The sequence below is a fragment of the Amblyraja radiata genome, chromosome 27 (assembly GCF_010909765.2).
Source record: "Amblyraja radiata isolate CabotCenter1 chromosome 27, sAmbRad1.1.pri, whole genome shotgun sequence".
NCBI lineage: Eukaryota > Metazoa > Chordata > Chondrichthyes > Rajiformes > Rajidae > Amblyraja > Amblyraja radiata.
The window spans coordinates 4,336,231-4,359,248 of NC_045982.1; the positions used below are offsets into that span (position 1 = coordinate 4,336,231).

The 23,018-nt window shown below is 40.4% G+C and overlaps 1 protein-coding gene across 1 annotated transcript in view; it reads right to left on the minus strand.

The window, feature by feature from the left end:
• The window catches only part of LOC116988327 (nuclear receptor coactivator 7-like), a 43,428-nt gene that overhangs the window by 13,301 nt on the left and 7,109 nt on the right, over positions 1-23,018 (minus strand). The window contains exons 3-10 of the mRNA XM_033044922.1: positions 19,482-19,934; positions 15,059-15,129; positions 14,866-14,973; positions 13,143-13,256; positions 10,154-10,294; positions 8,564-8,748; positions 5,023-5,783; positions 1,119-1,278 (exon numbers count right to left, since the gene is read on the minus strand). Of these exons, the coding sequence (XP_032900813.1) occupies positions 1,119-1,278; positions 5,023-5,783; positions 8,564-8,748; positions 10,154-10,294; positions 13,143-13,256; positions 14,866-14,973; positions 15,059-15,129; positions 19,482-19,590 (1,649 nt within the window). The 5' untranslated portion in view covers positions 19,591-19,934. The remainder of the gene's footprint in view (positions 1-1,118; positions 1,279-5,022; positions 5,784-8,563; positions 8,749-10,153; positions 10,295-13,142; positions 13,257-14,865; positions 14,974-15,058; positions 15,130-19,481; positions 19,935-23,018) is intronic.

The window sequence follows — 23,018 nt, forward strand, 5'->3', positions numbered from 1 at the left end:
TAGGTTTTAATTGCTGATGTCAAGTAATTTATTCTTTGTGGCTTGCGTGTCCAAAGTAGTTCTGTCCCAATTTACAAAACAAACTTGAAGACCAAACACATAACCATCACACTCATTAACCGCTTGAATTATTATATTATTGATAAGAAGAACATTTTCTGGTTACCAGGTTGCAGCTTGTAATCTGTTTCCTCGCTCCTATTATCTCTGCTTATCGTCTGTCAAAGCAATATTTATTTTCCCTGCTTTGCCTTGCAAAGATGAACTGAGGAAACTACATGTTCTCTCCTCATTCTGCCCATTTTTCTGCCATCCCTTTTTGACGGTGGATTCAGTGGAACTAATTTTCATTCAAGGGCTTCAAGTGCATTCCCCACGTACTGCATGAAATGCGGACCAACTCCTGCACTAAGAACATTGTCTGGTTCTTCTTACCTTTGCCCCAGCCTCCATTCCCACTCCCAAGTTATGATTAAGAGACCACACAGAGAGTTGTGAGTCTGTGGAATTCTCTGTCCCAGAGGTGGAGGCCGGTTCTTAGGATACTTTCAAGAGAGAGCTGGATAGGGCTTTTAAAGATAGCAGAGTCAGGGGAGAAGGCAGGAGCGGGGTACTGATTGGGGATGATCAGCCATGATTACATTGAATGGCAGTGCTGGCTCGATATGCCTTCTCCCCATATCCCCTAACTCCGCTATTTTTAAGAGCCCTATCTAGCTCTCTCTTGAAAGCATCCAGAGAACCTGCCTCCACCGCCCTCTGAGGCAGAGAATTCCACAGACTCACCACTCTCTGTGAGAAAAAGTGTTTCCTCGTCTCCGTTCTAAATGGCTTACTCCTTATACTTAAACTGTGGCCCCTGGTTCTGGACTCCCCCAACATCGGGAACATGTTTCCTGCCTCTAGCATGTCCAAACCCTCAACAATCTTATGTTTCAATGAGATTCCCTCTCATCCTTGTAAACTCCAGAGTGTAAAAGCCCAGCTGCTCCATTCTCTCAGCATATGACAGTCCCTCCATCCCGGGAATTAACCCTGTAAACCTACGCTGCACTCCCTCAAGTGCTGTGGTGCCATAGATAACGATCAGAGACAAGGATTCCCGTTAATGAACTTACTTTTCTTGGGACATTGCAAACCAGTATTCCTCAGATTTGTTCATATCCAGAGATGCAGCGACTCCTAACTTAAGCATGTGCATCCTTTTCACAGGAAGTTTAACCTTCAGGCATAAAAACATCAATCTAAGTTTGTCTTCATCTTTAGAACGATACAGGTCTGCAATTTAAAAAAAAAAAGAGAATTATTTAGTTAGTACTATGTTTAAGATTCAGATTCAGATTAGTTTATTGTCATGACATTATTTGCATGAAGCTCATAGAGTACCAAACATACAATAAATACAATGACAAATGCAAAACAGTAAACCGATGCAAATATTTGTGCATCAGATCAGATAGTGCAACCTGGATTGCTTGTTTTTGCAAAGCTGAAGTAGTGCAAAATAAAAGACTAAAGTGCAATAAGTGAATGAGGTAAAGTGTAAGAATACGAGCCAGTACCTCACGAATGGGTTGTGAAAGAGGGGTTGGTTCAGGAATCTGATAGCAGTGGGGATCAAGTTGTTCTTGAGTCTGGATGTTTGGGGTTTAATGGGGTTTAACATCTGCCTGAAGGTCAAATAGAGAAAAGGGAATGTGGCCAGGGTGGCAGGCATCCTTGGCAATTCTTCCAGCCTTCCCGATGCATCGCATGAAGATGGACTGGATGGAAGGAAGTGACGTACGACATACGTGTGATGGACTGGGCTGTGCTCGCTGCAGGTTCAGGTGATCAAGATCAGAGCACTTGCCACAACAGGCCAAGATGCATCCTGTCAGAATACTTTCTATAGCACACCTATAGATGTTCAAGAGAATCCTTGGGGACATGTCCCATCTTCTCAGACATCAAAGAAAATAAATACAACTGATGTTCTTTCTTGATCACTACATCAGTATTAAGAGACCAGGTTGGGTTGCTGGTGACATGATACCTGGGTACTTGAAGCTATTGACCATCTCCCTTAGGTCAACAACCAACCTGTTCATCTTGCATACCTAAAGGGCTGGGTTGCTGTTTTGACACTGTAACACCAGGTTTCTGATATATTTCCTGAACTCTGTCTCGTCATTGTTGTTTATCCGGAGAGGCACCAACGGGGAGCAAAATGGAGCAGTGATCGAATGAAGCACTGCCTTGAGCCAATGAACTGGAACATGTTCCGAACTACTTTATCCAGCCTGAATGAGTATACCTCAGTCGTCACCAGTTTCAGTCCACAGCTGGTTTCCCATTTTCAGAGTTGACATTTTGCCCACATGCTTTTTGAAGGATGATCAATTTGCAATGATTTCATTTGACTGCATTTATAATTCAGCTGTCCACTTACTGTACTATATCGTTAAAACAGGTTCTAATGTTGAATTGTTCTTGTGTAATTAATGCAAATGGAATAAATTGTGTCCAGAAATTCAGTTGAGTATATTTGTTTGTATTTATAATTATTATTTTGCGATAAAATCCTTTTATTTGTACATCCCTTTGCATATGGTTACTTATTAAGAGTTTTAGCTGATTATAAAACAGTGAGATTGGATCAGAAATTCTAGAAAGCTAAAATGTCTTGTAGTAACTGTGTTATCTGATGTTCTGAAATATTGTTAAGCCAGCTATCATGTTTATTTCATTCCTGGTGGTGATAAGTTTCCAATGTCAGATCAAACTGGTTTCATCGATGAAAGAACAGGAAAGATCCTGGTTTGATCTTTGGTCAGCGTTGAGTCAGATGATTGCAGATGAGGATAGTCACAAAGGTAGGCAGTGCCCCTGTGAGCAACATTCTTGTTCCATTATGCCCAGTGGAAATACACGTGTAGATGATCAGTCACAACATGTTCAAGCTGGGAACGACTTGCTGATTGACCAAGTCTGGGATTTTTTTATGAATGTAATTATGTAGGAGACTTATATAGTCACCATGACTCATTTTCACTTACAGCACGTAAAGGGGGCTGATGTGGAACAGCCATATTCCGGATGTGACAAGATGAATTATTCAACAAATAAAGAGCAGGGATGTAGAATAGTTGTGACTAAATAAATACTAATACAACAGTGTATATGATTATGAGAGGAATAGACAGAATCATTTATCCTGAGTAGGGGAATCAAGAACCAGAGGACATAGGTTTAAGGTGAGGGGGAGGAAAAGTTTAATAGGAATCTGAGGGGTACCGTTTTTTATATAAAGGGTGGTGGGTATATGGAATGAACTGCTGGAGGAGGTAGTTCAGGCATGTACTATCATCACATTTAAGGGACACTTGGACAAGTACATGAATAGGATAGAGTTAGGGGGATATGGGCCAAATGCAGGCAGGTGGGACTAATGTTAATGGGGAGTATTAGTTGACAATGCTAAGTTGGGCTGGAAGACCTGTTTCAATGCTGCATGACTTTATGAATCTATGATCTGTAGGAAGGAGGAAGGACAGTAACGTTGGGAAAGTTTCTTTTCCACAGCTGGTTTAGAAGTCAAAACAATTAGCATCATATCAGAGACGTGAAAGCTCCTGCGCCTAATTGCTTGCCTGGCTTCAGGCCAGGCGGAAGGTCACATGTTAACAATTGCTCTCAGCAGCCCTCGCTGAAGAAAGGTAAAATTTAGCCGGGTTGCTCGCTTTCTGTCATTGTGCATTCATACCTGCTGGAGAAATGCCTTTTCTTAGCAAAGGGAGATTCACATGGCGAATGAACATTTAAACAAAGAGGCTATATGAACTAGGTCACTGAACTAGCAAGAGATTGTTCCTTTCTGTATGAAATATACTATGAAAACAAAAAAACCCACAAAGAATAAAACAGATTAATAGAAAACATGACACCAGTGGCGGCCATTCGGTCCATCACTTCAATGATGGCCCTACTTCACCTATCCACAAGTTCACCAAAGAAGCTACCTGGCCTGCTGAGTTAATCCAACACTTTGTCTATTTTTGGTAAACCAGCATATGCTGTTCCTTGTTTCTATAGTAACTGACTGAAGAGTTTAAAAAGTATTAAAAACATAGCAATTAATTACACTTTAAAATTAAAAATTAAATTAACAATAAATTAAACACAAAGTTAATACAAATATTTTTATTTTTTTTAAATAAAAGTGAATGCGCCCTTTCCCCACTAATCTCCAGGTTGTAAACCTCAATGAAATGAACAGAGTCTCCAGTGCACTGCTGGATATGTCTGCTGTAGGTTCAGAGAGATGGACTCCTCAGCATAATGTAGGGAAATTTCAGAAGGCAGGGAATTGAGGGATGGAGCAGAGTGACTTATGTGCCTGCGTCTCATGTTTGTGGGGCAGTTCAATGATAGCAGTATCTTTTAGTCGGAGCAAACCTGATTTGGCCCAACACCTTCAAGGGAGAATTATTTAAAACCGATACAGAATTTTATTTTGCAACTAGAAAATCAATAAGATAAAGCAGGACCATTGCGTTCAGGGAGAATTCACCATTTTGTCGAGCTGCTGCCTCGCTGCACCAGAGACCTGGGCTCGATCCTAACCTTGGGTGCTGTCTCTGTGGAGTTTACACATCCTCCCTGTGATCGTGTGGGTTTCCTGCCAGTGCTCGGGTTTCCTCCCACATCCAAAAGATGCGCAGGTTTGTAGGTTAATTAGCCCCTGTAAATTGTCGCTAATGTGTAGGGAGTTGATGCAAAAGTGGGAACTAGCGTGAATGAGTGAACGATGATTAGCTTGGACTCTGTGGACTGAAGGGCCTTTCATGCTGTATCTTTCAATCACAGTCACAGTCATACAGCAGGAAAACAGGCAACATTGATGGGAGAATTTCTGGGAGCTAGGTGCAGGGCCTTCTCTCAGATTGGAAACATGTTTGTAATGATTTCATAAGTAAACAAATCTGGGAGAAAAAATTGAAGGTGGCACAGTTGCTGAATATAGGAGCAATTATCTCCTACCTTGATCGCATTCACGTTTCTTCATAAACGTGGGTAATGTATGATTTTCTTTATTATCTTGTTTACTACATAATCCACACTGATCATCTTTGGCTTTGTTTATGTTACAGCAAACTTCTTCAGCCTTCAAACGTGACAACTCAGCAGAAATTATTTTCTCTCTTGTGTTCTCCACCATCGGAGACCACGGATATTTACATCCTTGATCTGATAGATTTATCTCACAAAATGATGTTGTTTTATCATCTGTGTCGTTGCGGGAATCACAGGGTGTCTCTACCTTGTTTTTCTTGTACAACTGATGCTCTGTCAATATATGGGATAAAGAGTACTGATTGCCATCATAATTTGTCTCTGGTTCCAATATTCTTTCTCTTGTACATTTTTCAGAACAGTAACGCTCTTGGTTCTCTGACAGTACATTTTCCCCTCTGTGTTTTACTCTGATTGAGAAGGGAAATGTTTCTTCATTCTCAAGTTCATAATTTTCTTTCAGGCTCAAACACGTTACATTCTCTTGTAATTCCATAATATAATTGGATGATTTCACATTAACCGGACATGAAGAATCCAGATAGGAGTACGGAATGGGTGTAAGTTTTGTCAACGTTGTAGGTTCCTGATCAGCAGGATATGAATTGGTTTCTTTGAACTCTGCACACAGTCCTCTGCCTTTGATCCGAGCTGGTCGACTGTTCTTATGGCCGGCGTTTACAGTTTCTCTTTCTGTTTGTACTTTACTTTGGATAGGAACTTTTCTTCTACAAATGAGAGAGAGAAAAATAATCCTTATATTCTATGCAGGCAAAAAGCAATGTTAAGGTATTTAACATGCAACAATTGAGAATTAGAAGGAAATTTAATGACAAAACAGTCTTCAATCATTATCTTTTCATCTCTTTTATTCCAACTCTACCTAACTTTCTTAGTTTAATCATAGTCGTGTATCATGGAAAAGGGCCCTTCAGCCCAACTTGTCCAATCCGAGCGAGAGACCTAACCTAGGCTAGTCCAATTTGCCCTTGTTTAGCCCTCTAAACCTTTCCTATCCATGTACCTGTCCAAGTGTTTTTGAAATGCTGTTATAGTATCTGCCTCAAGTACCTCATTCCATATACCAACTACTCTCTGAGTGAAAATGGTGCCCCTCAGGTTAGTATTAAATCTTGCTCCTCTCACCCGAAAACACATGTCCTCTTGTTTATGATTCCCCTACCCTGGCTAAGGGTATCGGTCTGTATTTTGTAGGTGGGATTTGATACATAGAAGGGGTGTGTCTATTTCTAGGGGAGATATTAGGAGTCAATAAGGTCTCGGAAGGATGGTGAGAATACAGTTTTTTACCATTCACATTCACACACATGACATGATCACGATACACAAAGTTAATGAGGCGACATACTTTTATAAGAAGAAATTTTCATATGATTTATATGACATGAATGGAACAGCGATTAAGAACGGAAAGTGACGGATTATTTATTTGCTGTGTACTTCTTCAATAAAAGACCAATTAATCAAGAAACAATGTTTGGAAGATCCGTTTTTACTATCTTAAGTGTGTCATGAGTGCGTAAAATATACCCTATAAAACTATCCCCGAGGAGTAATGGCTATCGAAGTTGGACTTTGGCAACAACATAATGACTGCCTTTATAACAGGTTTGCTTTTTTGATTTAATTTCTAATTATGCCACTCACTCCACTTCCACCTTTGCTCAAAGGTCTACATTTTCTTTTTGGTTTAGTTTAACCATAACCCAGGTTTGCCTAACCACCACAATTTGCCAGACCGCTCAATTTTGGGTTACTACTTCCTTCCCTCTTTCTTTGTTCCAAGATTTCAGGCCTTCTCTCTCTGGTTCAGTTTCTTTTTCTGTGGTTTATTTTTCTTCTCTGTATTCATTTGGGGAAAGACAACTGGATATTAGATGGGTCCATTCGCTCTAATTCAGCAATACTCTTCCAGTTTTTATCTGCTGTTAAGGGCCTGTCCCACTGTACGAGCTAATTCAAGAGTTCTCCCGAGTTTCCCCTGATTCGAACTCGGAGAATTACGGTAATAGCCACTCGTAGGTACTCGGGGCTCTCGTGGACATTTTTCAACATGTTGATTTTAAATGTTGAATTTTCAACATGTTGAAAAATCTTCACGAGTCTTCACGAGCTTACCGCGTATCCCGAGTACCTACCGTTAGCGTTACGAGCCGCTAAGAGACGTCCCGAGCTCCGATGTACCCGCCACGTACATTCTACGTGCTTACCACGAGTTTGATTTTTTTTTTTAGCTCTGGAGAGCTCTTGAATTACTTCGTACAGTGGGACAGGCCCTTTACTCTGTGGTGTTTGTGTTATGGGAGTGGTTGGTTTAACATTTTTTTAATGAAATTGCAAAGCACAATTTGAAGACTTTTATATTATTTATTGCATTTGATGTGATAAATGGATTGTTGATTGCAATTTGAACTTTATTTTGAACAAGTGTAAACATTTAAACATGATTGTGGTGACTGAAAACCTTCACAGAGGTCAGAGTAAACTGAACCTGCGTTTGCATGTTGCCTGTTCAATTATCTTAGCATTGTAGTAACTTCTTCGATGCAGGTCTGTTGACTAGCCTCTTCCATTGTGAAAATGCTGAGGAATTGGATTCAGTAAATTAAGCATTTGGAAGAAGTATTAAAAAGTTAAAAAATAATAACTTGATCATCACTTTGAAGCCAGTTTATTCATTTTATGGCCTAGGATGGATTTGACATTAAAGCTACGAGTGTTGATATGAAACATTCGAATTAAACCAGCAGTGTGTTTTAATTAGATAACAAAAGCAATTGTTTATAGTTCTATCACTATGCAAAACAACCCACTTTTGTATCATCAGCAAACTTGCTAATCTTGCCATGTATGTTCTCATCCAAACTATTGATATAGATGACAAACAGTAACGGGCCCAGCACCGAACCCTCCAGTCTGAGAACCTTCCACCTTCCACCCTCTGCTTCCATCCATTAAGCCAATTTTCTATCGATTCAGCTATCTCTCTTTGGATCCCATGTGATCTCTCTTATCTTTGAATCTCCATGGATTCACCTATCTCTCCTTGGATTCCATGCGTTCCAGAGCAGCCTACCATGTGGAACATTGTCGATGAATAATAAATATTGCACAGGACTGCATCAGAGTTTGCCGTTCCCAGCAGTCCAAGCAAATATTATTTTATGAATAGAAGTGCTATTTAAAATGTGGAAGAATATGGCATGGGATAGATGATTCTAACTGCACCATAGACTCAAATTGCGAATTTCCAATGTCAGCAGCGGGTGCCATAGACAAAATGCACTGTTGCAACTTGCCAATCTTCCTTGACAAGTTTATAGAGTCTACCACTCAAATGGACAAGGGCAACAGGTACATGACATTACCACCATCTGTATCATCTTTTCCACAAATGCTGGTCCTGCCAGTGCTCTTATGAATGAATGGATGAAGATAATCTTGACATAAACATTCTGGTTCAAGTGGATTGCTCTTACATACTCACAAGGGAGAAGACGTATAAAGCTTCATTTGAGAAATATCTTTGTGTGACTCTGCTGAAATGATTGATTGTGTGCTGCAGGCAAAGAAATAATCTTCACAGCCATTTTCAATGATAAGAGGATGAGATTTGTATGGGTCAAAAAAGATCTTTTTTGGTGTGACAAATAGGACTCCCGTTACAACACCCTGCAGACAGATTAAAAAGCACAACCAAATGAAAAATGATTACTGACAAACAATCTTGTAATTTGGTAAAATATTAAAACACAAATCTACAATATAATTAATTTACTTTCAATAGCTAGATACGAGAATTACCGTGAAATCATAACATTATTACACAATTTGACCATTAAAATAGTTCATTCATATTTAAACTCACTTACATAAACATCAATTTGATACAGACATAGCTTTTGAATGAGGACCACACTTATTATTTTTGCTCAGACTGCAATCTCATGATGATATAAGTCTTGAGTATACATAGCGGAGAAATATGGATTGGGCAATTTTCCTATTTTTTATGCATTTCAGGCAACTAAATATACAGTATGTGCACATATGGAGTTAAACTCTGTACTCCGCTGTTGAAAACTGCTGGGTGGGTGGGATTTCAATGCAGATAATGTAAACTAATTTATGCTGGCACACATTCTGAAACTGGTGCATACAGCATAACATTTGAAAAATGCCCCATATGCCCTCGTACCATGACTTCAACCCTAATGAATGGGGGAAATTAATTTATTTTGCCATCATGTTCAGCACAGACATTGTGGGCCAAGGGATTTTGTTCCTGTGACGTACATTGCTATGTTCCACGGGCGATAGTCATACAAAATTAATTGTGTAAAATTTGCTGAAACTTTTCTGGCTGTTAGGTCAGTAAGAGCTATTATTTTTAATGTACAACTAGACCAAGTGTGGACTCGTTGGGTCCTGTTCCCCCAACGCAATATTTCACCAAACTGCGCATGTGCGGCTGACGGACCCGCACTGTGCAGACACGACTGTCCCGTTCAAAGTTGTGCCGTTGAACAAGAAATTAAGTTCCAGTTAATAAAGTGAAGAGAAGACCCGTGGAGGCATTTATAAAATTGAACAAAACTTAATCATGGAGCCGATGGGTCCCCGTTGCTAGTACAGACGAAAGGGGGAAAAAATGCTCATCTGAAAATCGGGAAAGGCCCCAACTCTGCAGGCGCGACTGAAGGGTTCCCGTTGTGACGGCAGAGATCCCCGTTGTGATGCACAAAAAAACCCTCCCCCAACTGCGCAGGCGCTGTTTTAAGTTAATTTAAGTTTTAAATGTCAATAATTTGTAAAATATAACATCAATCTGAATGAAACTTGCTACTGCACATCACAGGACAATGGTGAGTAAGGTGGGCCTAAAATTGTAGCACTATCGTGTACCGTTTTGGTGGAGTTTCAAGCACAAATATATGTATATATGTACAAATAAGATGACAGTTTTAGTAATATAGATATAGAAGAATAGATAGAAGATAGATAATATTTTTATAATGTATAATTTAAATTAAACGTTTGTAACCTTAATTCTGTTGTTGCAATTAAAGGATTTTACCTTTCTGTCTGTGAAATACTTGCAACAGATTTTCAAGAATCTTTCAGAAATAGGTATTTCATCCCTATTTGGACATGAGGAGCTGATGATGTTTTGTGAGCTGCACCACTGTACACTGGATATTTCTGCAGAATCAGCATCCTGCAAATTAGAGTGATTGTTACCAACACAATAACACACCGGCATTGATTCAATGTCTCCTTCTACATCTTTAGGAAGTATGTGAAGCAGTAACATATCCATTAGTTCTCCCACCTGTTTGAAAACCATGGCTTTGGTATTTAATTATTCCTACCAAACGAATGCACAACTTACTTAAAAAAAAATCTTTTGGTGATAATGGTTTTATTTATGTTGATGGAGGACTACATATTGGCAAGGACATTCACAAGTTATAGGAGTAGAATTAGGCCATTCGGCCCATCGAGTCTACTCTGCCATTCAAGTATGCCTGATCTCAGTCTCCTAATCCTATTTTCCTACCTTCTTCACATAACCCTTGACACCTGTTCTAATCAGGAATTTGTCTATCTCTGCCTTAAAAATATCCACTGACTTGGCCTCCACAGCCCTCTGTGGCAATGAGTTCCACAGATTAAAATATTCTGACTAAAGAAGTTCCTCCTCACCTTTCAAAAAGAGCGCCCTTCAATTCTGAGGCTATGAACTCTGGTCCTAGACTCTCCCACCAGTACTGGGCCCCTCTGGTCCTAGACTCTCCCACCAGTACTGGGCCCCTACTCGCTGGAATTTAGAAGGTTGAGGGGGGACCTCATTGAAACTTACAGAATAATGAAGTGGCCTTTCATTATTCTGTAAGTTTGAATGAGGTCCCCCCTCAACCTTCTAAATTCCAGCGAGTAGGGGCCCAGTGCTTTCAAATGCTAGTCATATGCTGACCCACTCATTCCTGGAATCATTCTTGTAAACCTCCTCTGGACCTTCTCCAGAGCCAGCACATCCTTCCTCAGATTATGGGGCCCAGATTTGCTCATAGTGCCGACAGACATGAGATATTTTATTTCAGATCTCAAAGTGAGAAAATTGGCACCCATGCTTTCTACATTTCAGCACAGACTAACCAGGAGGTGGGTCACGAAAGGTGGTACGCAAACGTATATCAATTTCCTACATGAAAATCACTGTGAAAGTCAATAGCCTGGGCCTTTTTCATCTTTACATCTTGCCTTGAAGCAGAATTCTATGCTAAAATGGCCAGTCTGTCAAGATTACATTGTAATCATGACTGCTAACATAATGAATTGCGTTTTATTTTCAATGAGAAGATATGCATTTATGCTATGAACACCTAGACCTGTCTGCACAAGAATATTACCATCATGTCTTTATATAAATGATGTTTTGGATGAACAGTTTTACCTGTAAATTTCAAGGAAAACAGCAAATGCTCTGAAAGCTGCTCGTTATACACATTTTATCCTGTTTCTGAAGTGATATAATGTCAATACTAGTCATCTTCCTCTCATTTCATGCCCTGGCCAATATTTAACCCTCAATTTAAAAAATGGATTCTTTTGTAATTTTCACATTGTGGATCTTTGGATCTTACTGTAGTAAATGAGCAGCTGTGCTTTCTAAATTCAACCTGTAAACATTGAACTTTATTAACAGCTGTCATGAAAGGTAGCATAAAAATACATTGTTTTCCTGGATGCATAGTACAAGCAAATATAAATGTAGCACACAGCTGTTCAGGTTTTTTATTTCAATTGCAGACGGCTTAGCTGGAGGATTTTAATTAAGATTTCTGGTTGAAGGGCCAAAGCTCATAGTTCGGGTCACTAAAAGTTTGTAAAAAAAAAAAAAAAAAGCTTTGCGTGCCTGTTTGCTAATCTCCTGACCATTCTTTGCTCGGATTCTCACATTTTGTTTGTGGCTTCACTTTATCAAACATGTCCATGAATATTTCCTCTATACAGGAAAGAAAGATGGCACACACTTGATGAGACAAATTTCTGGTGTCTACTGTAACAATCTCCAATTATGATTTTAAATCATTTTTGTCTATATCACGATAATGCATGTTTCACTGTGCATGACAGATTTGTCTGTAATGTTTATGATTCTGCAGCTTTTCTGGAGATAGCATTATTGGAACTATATATTTACTACTGCAAATCTTATTGGACTGCCATATGTTGATAGAATGAAGTGGCTGGGCTTGTACACTCTGGAATTTAGAAGAATGTGAGGGAATCTTATTGAAACATATAAGATTATTAAAGGTTTGGGTACGCTAGAGGAAGGAAACATGTTCCCAATGTTGGGGGTTCCAGAACCAGGGGCCACAGTTTAGAATGCCATTTAGAACAGAGATGAGGAAATACTTTTTCACACAGAGAGTTGTGAGTCTGTGGAATTCTCTGCCTCAGAGGGCAGTGGAGGCTGGCTCTCTGGATGCTTTCAAGAGAGAGCTAGCCAGAGCTCTTAAAGATAGCGGAGTCAAGGGATATGGGGAGAAGGCATGAACAGGGTACTGATTGTGGATGATCAGCCATGATCACATTGAATGGCTGTATTGGTTCGAAGGGCCGAATGGCCTACTCCTGCACCTATTGTTTATTAACATCATGTTTTAATCAATAATAATCAACTTTTTAATTAACCTTTAATTATTTAATTAACCTTGTAATAATTTGGGCACAATATCATTAATGCCATTAGTTTTCTTGGTGTGATTCTTGGACTAGTAATTGTCCATCCATTTTCTTACTTTAAATTAATTTAGTACTTCTTAAGTAGCATTGTTATGTTTTCTGTTTCTCCACTCCTTACACAATGCTTATGATAGCTAAATATTATTTTCCACTGTCCAAGTTTAACGTTTACAAGGCGTCTTTTTAACTGCAATCACTAAGAAGCCTAAAATGATTATTTTTAGAGGCCTGGGTTAAAGCCAGGTGTGGAATGGAGGATGTGGGAAGTTAATAGGATGTCGCGATGGCATACTGGTCTTGGCACAACGTACCAGGAGTTTGTCATATTCAGCATCTGATGAAGACACACTTGGAGACTGGTTTGGACTCGAGGATAAAGGACTGTCTTCACTCTCTGCACGGGCTGGATAAGGAATGCACAATCGCTGTGGGGAAAAATTCAGAGTTTGTTCATTTATGCAAAACATTGCTTTCTTGCTGATCTGATGTACATGTAACTGCACTATCTTAGTCACATTTTCCACTCCTGGCAAATGAGAAATGTACCCGCAGAGATTGTTTCAATTTACTCTATCAGCCATTCATAACCTTTGCTGCATTAAAATGATTTCAGCCGTTATACACATGATAATGGGAATCTCGGGCAGAAGCCAAAGAGTGTATTTTCCCTTTATTTCTCCCCCCCCCAACCCCACCCCCTGTGCCACACCTGGGCTTGCGCCCATTTCCCCCACCCCCCGTGCCCCAACTGGCACCCATCCCCCCCCCCCCCCTCCCCCCGTGCCCCACCTGGACTTGCACCCATTTCCTCCCCACCCCCCTCTCCTTCATTCCTTCCACTGGCTTCACAATTTGCAACTTTTCAATCAGTCTGTCTCACACCTGTTTTAATATCTGGCCTTTGTCCCAACCATCTGCCTATCGAACCCTCCCTCATCAGTGCCCACCTATTATCTACAATGCTTTGTCCTGCCTCTCCTCTCTCCCAGTTCTCTTCCCCCCCAATCAGTCTAAAGAAGGATCCAGAGATCCCGATCCAACCGAAACGTTACCTATCCATATTCTCTAGAGATACTGCCTGACCCGCTAAGTCACTCCAGCATTTTATGGCCTTTTGAGTATATTTTGGATGAAGATTCTTCCAAGATTAGAATTGCACAGACTTGTTTCCATTTTGGAATTTCCATTGGGTCACCCCAGCCAACTCACTATTTATCCTCAATGTAAGGATTGGTGCTAATGTTATGTCCCCTATTCAACTTCTAGATACTTTTTTGTCAACCACCCACGTCCCATGTTCTTGAAAGGGTAGTTTTTACTGTAACTACTCCCTTCATAAATTATAAATTAATAAAATTGTATCTGTGTATACATAGCCTCATAATTCATCATTTTTTAAAACTTCGCAGGAAAGAACTGCATATGCTGGTTTAAATCAAAGGTAGACACACAATGCTGGAGTAACTCAGCGGGACAGGCAGCATCTCTGGAGAGAAGGAATGGGTGACGTTTCGGGTCAGTCGGAATAAGGGTGTCAACCCGAAACCTCACCCATTCCTTCTCTCCAGATATATTGCCTGTCCTGCTGAGTTACTCCAGCATTTTGTGTCTACCTACCATTTTTTAAATTTCTCCAATTGAATTTGTTTAAATTTAAATTCTAATCAACTTGCAACCTTATATATTATAGATTACATTTTGGAGTTACTATTAGAAAAAATGGGTATCAGAACTTAGTTGACATGAACATTTTTTTTAACTTCTGCAATTGAATTTATTCTGCAATTAAATTTAAATTCTAATCATCTTGCAACCTTATATATTAGAAATTACATTTTGGAATTACTATTAGAAAAAACAGGTATCAGAACCTAGTTGGCTCTAGTATGCTCTCTGTGCTATTACACAAAATACTCAAAATATCTCAGAGGAAATATGAACTTTTTTATTGTTAGATGGTAACAAACCTGCAATATTCTGTCAGCAGTTCTTTTTTTTTTGAATACATAAGATTACAGGGGGGTTTTTACATACCTGCCCAGGAATAATACTTTGTGAATAGAGTTTGTTTACATGAACCAGTTTATTTGGTGTACTGTTAAATTTCAGGGCTATGCTGCAGAGTGTATCCGCTATTCCTGCCTGTAAAAAGAATTTCACACTTTATCTCGATTTGTAATGTTACTTAAGATATGTAAATAATTAGATATATTTGGAATGCACTTACTATATATTCAATAGTGCCTTCCAGTTTCCCTTGGATTAGTTTTCTAGTGTTGTTCTCTGCTCCTTTATTTTCTGAAAGAAAATGTACAAAAATTGATAACAATCTGAGTTGATACCCCATTATGCAAACATCAGTGAATATAATTAATTTTGACCAGACTTGGAGTACTGGGCGCCGGGCTAAAAGTGGGATGTCATTATGTTGGAAAAGAGATTAACCAGGATGGTAACTGACCTTAAGGAGAAATTGCATCAAGATTTTTTCCATTGTAGCACAGGAGACTTTATTTGCAGTGTACCAGATCATGAAGGACATGGATAAAATGATCGTTCAGTCTACCCCAGGGTAGAGGAATATAAGACTAGAGGGCATAGGCTTAAGGCAAGAGGAGAGAGATTTAAGAGAGACATCCCAGGCAACTTTTTCACTCAAAGAGGAGTCCATATGTGGAATAAGCTGCCAGAGGTAGGTAGAGAAACAGATATAATTACGACTCAAAAATATTTGGACAGATATAAATATACAGTTTAAGAGGGATATGGGCCAAATGCAAGCAAATGGGACTAGCATAAAATACCAACTTGGTTGGCATGGACCAGATGGGCTGAATGGCCTGTTTCTGTGCTGTATTGCTGCATGACTTTATAATGGAAGAAATGTGATTGAGCTGAAGATGGTCAATGGCTCTGCCCAGAAAACTCCAGGAGTAATATCCCAAGGCTGAAATGTTTCAACTCTGACAAACAGAACCACTCCAAATACTGTACTCATATCTCACACCAACAGGCTGTTTGAATTAACAATTATTTAATAATAAATTACATATACAGGATGAACAAACTGCAGTACAAAATTCAATTAGTACAAATAATACTGTTCTGTTGTGTATACAATTATAACCAGCCCACTTAAAAGTCTGAGTCTGAAGAAGGGTTTTGGCCCGAAACGATGCCTATCTCCTTCGCTCCATAGATGCTGCTACACCCGCTGAGTTTCTCCAGCATTTTTGTGTACCCACTTAAAAGAAATATCTAATATCCTGTCAGCTATTTCTTTTTTCATTTCTCTTATCATCTTATCACTTCTAAAGAATTGTCGATGGATTTCACTCTTGTTTTATCTCATTCATTGGTTTCTGTTTCTACTGTCAATAGATAGTATTGGTTTCGTTAGATTGTCGTCGTAACTTGCTTTTCACCATCATCAACCACGCTCCCATCCCCACAGCATAGCCTGCTTTCTGCATCTGCCCATCCACACCCTGACATGTGCTTTGTCACTCTAAGATGAATGGTTGGGTGAATCCAGGAGCTACGGCCAATACTGCAACGCTTATCCAACTGAGCTAATGCTTCAAAAATATAACCGAGAACAAATACACAGTGAACTGCAAAAAAGAAAAATCGAACTGTCTTCACACTACCAACAAAATCAACATGCCAAAATATTACAGTAATCACATGGTTCTAGTTCAGAAACATTTGGTTTTCTTTTCTTTCAAGTATTTATTTTGGATCACTATCCTACTTGTTCGTATTTCTGAGTGGTCGGAAGTAACCTGTTTGATGGCAACAGCCAACTCATTTGGAAACATACAATAATTTTGTGTTCAGTACATTGATACTGTCAACTCAATGTTTTCCATCTGAATAGTCAGCAATCAAGATTAGCTCCCTGAAATCATTGAATTCATTCATGCTTGTGCAGATCATGGCAATTTTTCCACTTAATATTTCTGGATCAAAAGCAATCAAAATATTTTACCTAGAGGTTATTTTGTCCATTTTTCATCATTATGAATTAACTCACTGAAATAGAAATGTGTGTGAAATGTGGTGTTTGGTTTCTGGTTGAGCTGGCTGATTATATACAATGATTTGCATGCCAGACTGTGCTATATTGAAGGGGAGCAAGGTCATTATTTAAAGCCATCAATCATTTCCTAAATGTACAGATGCTGGTATACACCGAAGATAGACACAAAGTGCTGGAGTAACTCAGCGGGTCAAGCAGCATCTCTGGAGAAAAAGGATGGGTGACGTTTCGGGTTGGGCTCGTCTTCATACTGAGGAGTCTTCCTTTCTTAAATGTCTGAAGGATCCCAATGCAAAACATCATCTGTCCAACCCTTCCACAGATCCTACCCAACTTACTGAATTGCTCCAGCACTTCGTTTTTTCTTAAACGGGAGCCTGTTAGTCTAATGTCAGAATTACAAGAAATGCTGGAATCCTCAATAAAAGATTTAATAACAGAACATAGTAGGGGAGGTGGGGGGGTAAAAATGGATTCAATGCGAAAGGCATATCATGTTTGACTAATCCACTGGAGTTCTTTGAGGATGTAACCAGTAGAACTTTTGGGGGGAACTTTTTTCTAATCTCTTACCTCGACGGAGATGCGATTTTTTTCCATGTCGTATCTCCATCCGCACTGCGGCCTAACATCAAGGATTGCCGGCCTTTGCTGGAGACTGATTTTGAGAGCTCCACCACGGGGAGCCTACGGGACTTTAACATCGGGGAGCCCGCGATCCCTTTACCGGGGATCGACCTCCGAGCTATACCATGGGTGCCTGTGGACTTTAACATCACGGAGCTCGCGGTCTCTGGTCAGAGACCGACTTCGGGAACTCCAAGCCACAGGAGCTTCGACCGCCCCAACGCGGAGCTTTGAACGCTCCGACGCAGGAGCTTCGATCGCCCTGACGGATGGTTTGACTGCCCCGACCGTGGGAGAAAAATGCCTATTTGCCTTCAAGCGCAGTGAGGAATGTGGGGAATCTGCTGTGGTGGATATTTATGTTAAGCTTCATGTAGTTGTGTGTCTTGCTGCTTTTTTAGTATGGTTGTATGATAATTTGCATATCACTGTACTTTAATTGATACACATGACAATAAAAGACCTTTGAAACCTTTGAATAGATAATGAAGAACTTCTGAATGTGTTTTGGATTTTCAGAGGCATTCTCTCAGTTCCAGATACTCTTGTATGTGGAATTGTGAGTAATATATTGTTATGGAAACAGAATTACCTATTGAGCAGACCAAAGAGTGGAAATGTATATATCCTTCTCACACTGACAGGTTGTGACTATTGGGAACTGTAGTTTCTGTAATTGATGACACAAAGTCCAGGAATAACTCAGCGGGTCAGGCAGCATCTCTGTTTCAGATCCAAATCACCACCTATCCATGTTCTCCAGAGATGCTGGCAGACATGCTGAGTTAATCCAGCACTGTGGTTTTTATTTTATAAACTAGCATCTGCAGTTGCTTGTGTCTGTAGTAATTGATACTTGGGACCTAGCTATTACTATTGATATGTCATGTGGCTGAGGCTATGAAATGTCTTATTTTCAGGCATGTTCATGATCCGAAATGAATTGTAATCGAGAGGATGGAGGAAGATGTATGGGGAATTGCATCAGTCATTAATAAAATAAGAGAATCACCTTATTTCACCAGTTCTTGCAGGTTGTAAATCTGGCATATCAGGAACAAAACAAACCCCTTCAAGCACCAACATTCTAAAATACTCTCATTATTTTCAATTTTCTTTTAAATTGTAAAATAAATAATTTCACAATAGTGTGGATTCATCAGCAATATTTACTTCCATTACCTTGCGCAAGTTGACAGTGGTTACCTGGAAATTTTTTAATATGAAGGGCATACAGACCCAATCTTGTTCTCACCCAATATCAAAGCACTGCAGAGGTAAAAGTCGGACTAGGAGCAGGAAGTATGGGCAGTTTTGCCTCTTTAATGACCTCTCCAAAGATAGTAAATGCAACTGAATTACTTTACTCTTGCCCCTGGGTAAGATGACTGGCAGGTGAGGAGGTGATCTGGGAATTTTTCCTCGAGTCAAGAGTGTGTTATTGTTTCATGTCCCAGATAGAACGACAAAATACTTACTTGCAGCAGCACAATATGAATACAATGTCCAAGTCTCAACTACAAATGAAATAGAGTTGAAGGAGTGCATTTAATTCTCCCAGCTGATGGGGAGGAGGGGGTGAGTGGAGGGGTTAAAATAAAATGCAACACCACACAAATCCATTCATTTTATTTCCTAATATGGCTGTCTGCAATAAGGACACCTGCCTGAGCTGGTGAGGTCTTATTTAAACAACCAAATTAATTTAACCAAAGCACAAGCGAGGGCCTTTGCTACACAACCAAACTCTGCTGAAACAGAAGCCAAAGGAACCACATAAGGTAAGTTTAAGATTAAAAAGTTATTTCCATGTAGGCCAGGGGAGCTAGCGAGATATTGGAATCAATGTCTTCAAAATGATATGGCAAAAACTTGGTGACATTTAAAACCGGTCTCCTTAACTGCTATTTTATTATTTTAAATATAGTATATGTCACACACATGAATACATACAAGTGTAAATATATATATATCTAAATACCTGTTGCGTAGAATTGCTGAAGATCAGTTTTCTGCCTTCCTGATGGATTCAATAATGGTGCGGAATAAGCTACATTTAACACAATGGCTTTGTTAATTGCGGAGGCCATCTCGTTCTTGCGCTCTGTCCTTGGAGACTTTATTGTGGTGACTTAAGTTTGCTTAAATTTCTTCTTTGATCTTGTCGAAAGAAATTGTGCCATTAAAACTCTTCGAGCAAATTCTGCTCTGTATAACTCCACCACAGAACCCTCCAAATGTCAGTAAGTCTGCAAGATAGAATATTTGCTTGTCGGCTATTTAAAAACTCTGCCACGATGAAAATGTAAAAGGACTGGCCATATTTATTCCGAAAGCTTCAATGTTGACTCTGCACCTTTGAACAGCAAGGACACCCTGTGGTGACATGAAGATCTTACCACTAAAGATCGACTCACCAGAAGAGGGCTGTGACCTGAAATAAAGGACACGGGACATTCTATGAAATTAGAACACACAAGTATTTTAGGATGAAAGTAATTAGATTCAAAGATGTTGGATAAATACTATTTTTGCCTCAATAGTCATGGTTTTTCACAGCAAAACATAGAAAACAAACAAACACAGAAAACAGGAATACACCATTCCTCATTTCAAACCTGCCCCACCATTTAAAATGATCCTGACTATCTAGCTCTCATTTAAATACATTTAATGACTTATCCTCCTACACTTTCTGTCACTTTGTCAGCTCCGCACTCCACTGCTGCCTCCTCCTGCTCTGCCCACTCGGCCGGTCCCCCAACTCTCCACTACCTCCTCCCCTGGAGTCACTGATATACTCCACCTTCAAAGATGTTGGTGACTGCGAGGGAGGAAGAGGAAGCGGCGGTGGATCATGGGGAGGCCGAGTAGACATAGAAATGGCCGACAGGAAGAAGTGGCAGCAGGTGAAAAGGGAAGGAGCCATAAGGTGATTCGACACAAGGTGCTGGAGTAACACCTATTGATGTTCTTCAGAGATACTGCCTGACCTGCTAAGTTACTCCAGCACTTTGTGTATTAGCCATCATCTGCAGTTGTTAGTTTCATCTACATAGATACATAGATACATAGAAAATAGGTGCAGGAGTAGGCCATTCGGCCCTTCGAGCCTGCACCGCCATTCAATATGATCATGGCTGATCATCCAACTCAGTATCCCGTACCTGCCTTCTCTCCATACCCCCTGATCCCTTTAGCCACAAGGGCCACATCTAACTCCCTCTTAAATATAGCCAATGAACTGGCCTCAACTACCCTCTGTGGCAGAGAGTTCCAGAGTTTCACCACTCTCTGTGTGAAAAAGTTTCTTCTCATCTCGGTCCTAAAGGATTTCCCCCTTATCCTTAAGCTGTGACCCCTTGTCCTGGACTTCCCCAACATCGGGAACAATCTTCCTGCATCTAGCCTGTCCAACCCCATAAGAATTTTGTACGTTTCTATAAGATCCCCTCTCAATCTCCTAAATTCTAGCGAGTATAAGCCAAGTCTATCCAGTCTTTTTTCATATGAAAGTCCTGACATCCCAGGAATCAGTCTGGTGAACCTTCTCTGCACTCCCTCTATGGCTATAATGTCCTTCCTCAGATTTGGAGACCAAAACTGTACGCAATACTCCAGGTGTGGTCTCACCAAGACCCTGTACAACTGCAGTAGAACCTCCCTGCTCCTATACTCAAATCCTTTTGCTATGAAAGCTAACATACCATTCGCTTTCTTCACTGCCTGCTGCACCTGCATGCCTACTTTCAATGACTGGTGTACCATGACACCCAGGTCTCGCTGCATCTCCCCTTTTCCTAATCGGCCACCATTTAGATAATAGTCTGCTTTCCTGTTTTTGCCACCAAAGTGGATAACCTCACATTTATCCACATTATACTGCATCTGCCAAACATTTGCCCACTCACCCAGCCTATCCAAGTCACCTTGCAGTCTCCTAGCATCCTCCTCACAACTAACACTGCCACCCAGCTTAGTGTCATCCGCAAACTTGGAGATGTTGCCTTCAATTCCCTCATCCAGATCATTAATATAAATTGTAAATAGCTGGGGTCCCAGCACTGAGCCTTACGGTACCCCACTAGTCACTGCCTGCCATTGTGAAAAGGACCCGTTTACTCCTACTCTTTGCTTCCTGTTTGCCAGCCAGTTCTCTATCCACATCAATACTGAACCCCCAATACCGTGTGCTTTAAGTTTGTATACTAATCTCTTATGTGGGACCTTGTCGAAAGCCTTCTGAAAGTCCAGATACAACACATCCACTGGTTCACCCCTATCCACTCTACTAGTTACATCCTCGAAAAATTCTATAAGATTCGTCAGACATGATTTACCTTTCGTAAATCCATGCTGACTTTGTCCAATGATTTCACCACTTTCCAAATGTGCTGCTATCCCATCTTTAATAACTGACTCTAGCAGTTTCCCCACTACCGATGTTAGACTAACTGGTCTGTAATTCCCCGTTTTCTCTCTCCCTCCCTTCTTAAAAAGTGGGGTTACGTTTGCTACCCTCCAATCCTCAGGAACTACTCCAGAATCTAAAGAGTTTTGAAAAATTATCATTAATGCATCCACTATTTCTGGAGCTACTTCCTTAAGTACTCTGGGATGCAGCCTATCTGGCCCTGGTGATTTATCGGCCTTTAATCCATTCAATTTACCCAACACCACTTCCCGACTAACCTGGATTTCACTCAGTTCCTCTATCTCCTTTGACCCGCGGTCCCCTGCTATTTCCGGCAGATTATTTATGTCTTCCTTAGTGAAGACGGAACCAAAGTAGTTATTCAATTGGTCCGCCATATCCTTGTTCCCCATGATCAACTCACCCGTTTCTGACTGCAAGGGACCTACATTTGTTTTAACTAATCTCTTTCTCTTCACATATCTATAAAAACATTTGCAGTCAGTTTTTATGTTCCCTGCCAGTTTTCTTTCATAATCTATTTTCCCTTTCCTAATTAAGCCCTTTGTCCTCCTCTGCTGGTCTCTGAATTTCTCCCAGTCCTCTGGTATGCTGCTTTTTCTGGCTAATTTGTACGCATCATCTTTTGCTTTGATACCATTCCTGATTTCCCTAGTTATCCACGGATGCACTACCTTCCCTGATTTATTCTTTTGCCAAACTGGGATGAACAATTTTTGTAGTTCATCCATGCAGTCTTTAAATACCTTCCATTGCATATCCACCGTCAACCCTTTTAGAACTAATTGCCAGTCAATCTTGGCCAATGATAATACCATATATTCGGCTAGAGTGGAGACCATTCACTCTAAAACTCCACCCCCCCCCCCCCCCCTTTTGTATTGTTTAAGAATACAACAACACCTGCCCAACACCTCCGCTCGGTTCACACTACCCAACACCTCCGCTCGGTTCGCAATAACCAACCTGATCTCCCGGTGGTCCAGCACTTCAACTCCCCCTCCCATTCCGAATCCGACCTTTCTGTCCAGGGCCTCCTCCATGGCCAGAGTGAGTCCCACCGCAAATTGGAGGAGCAGCACC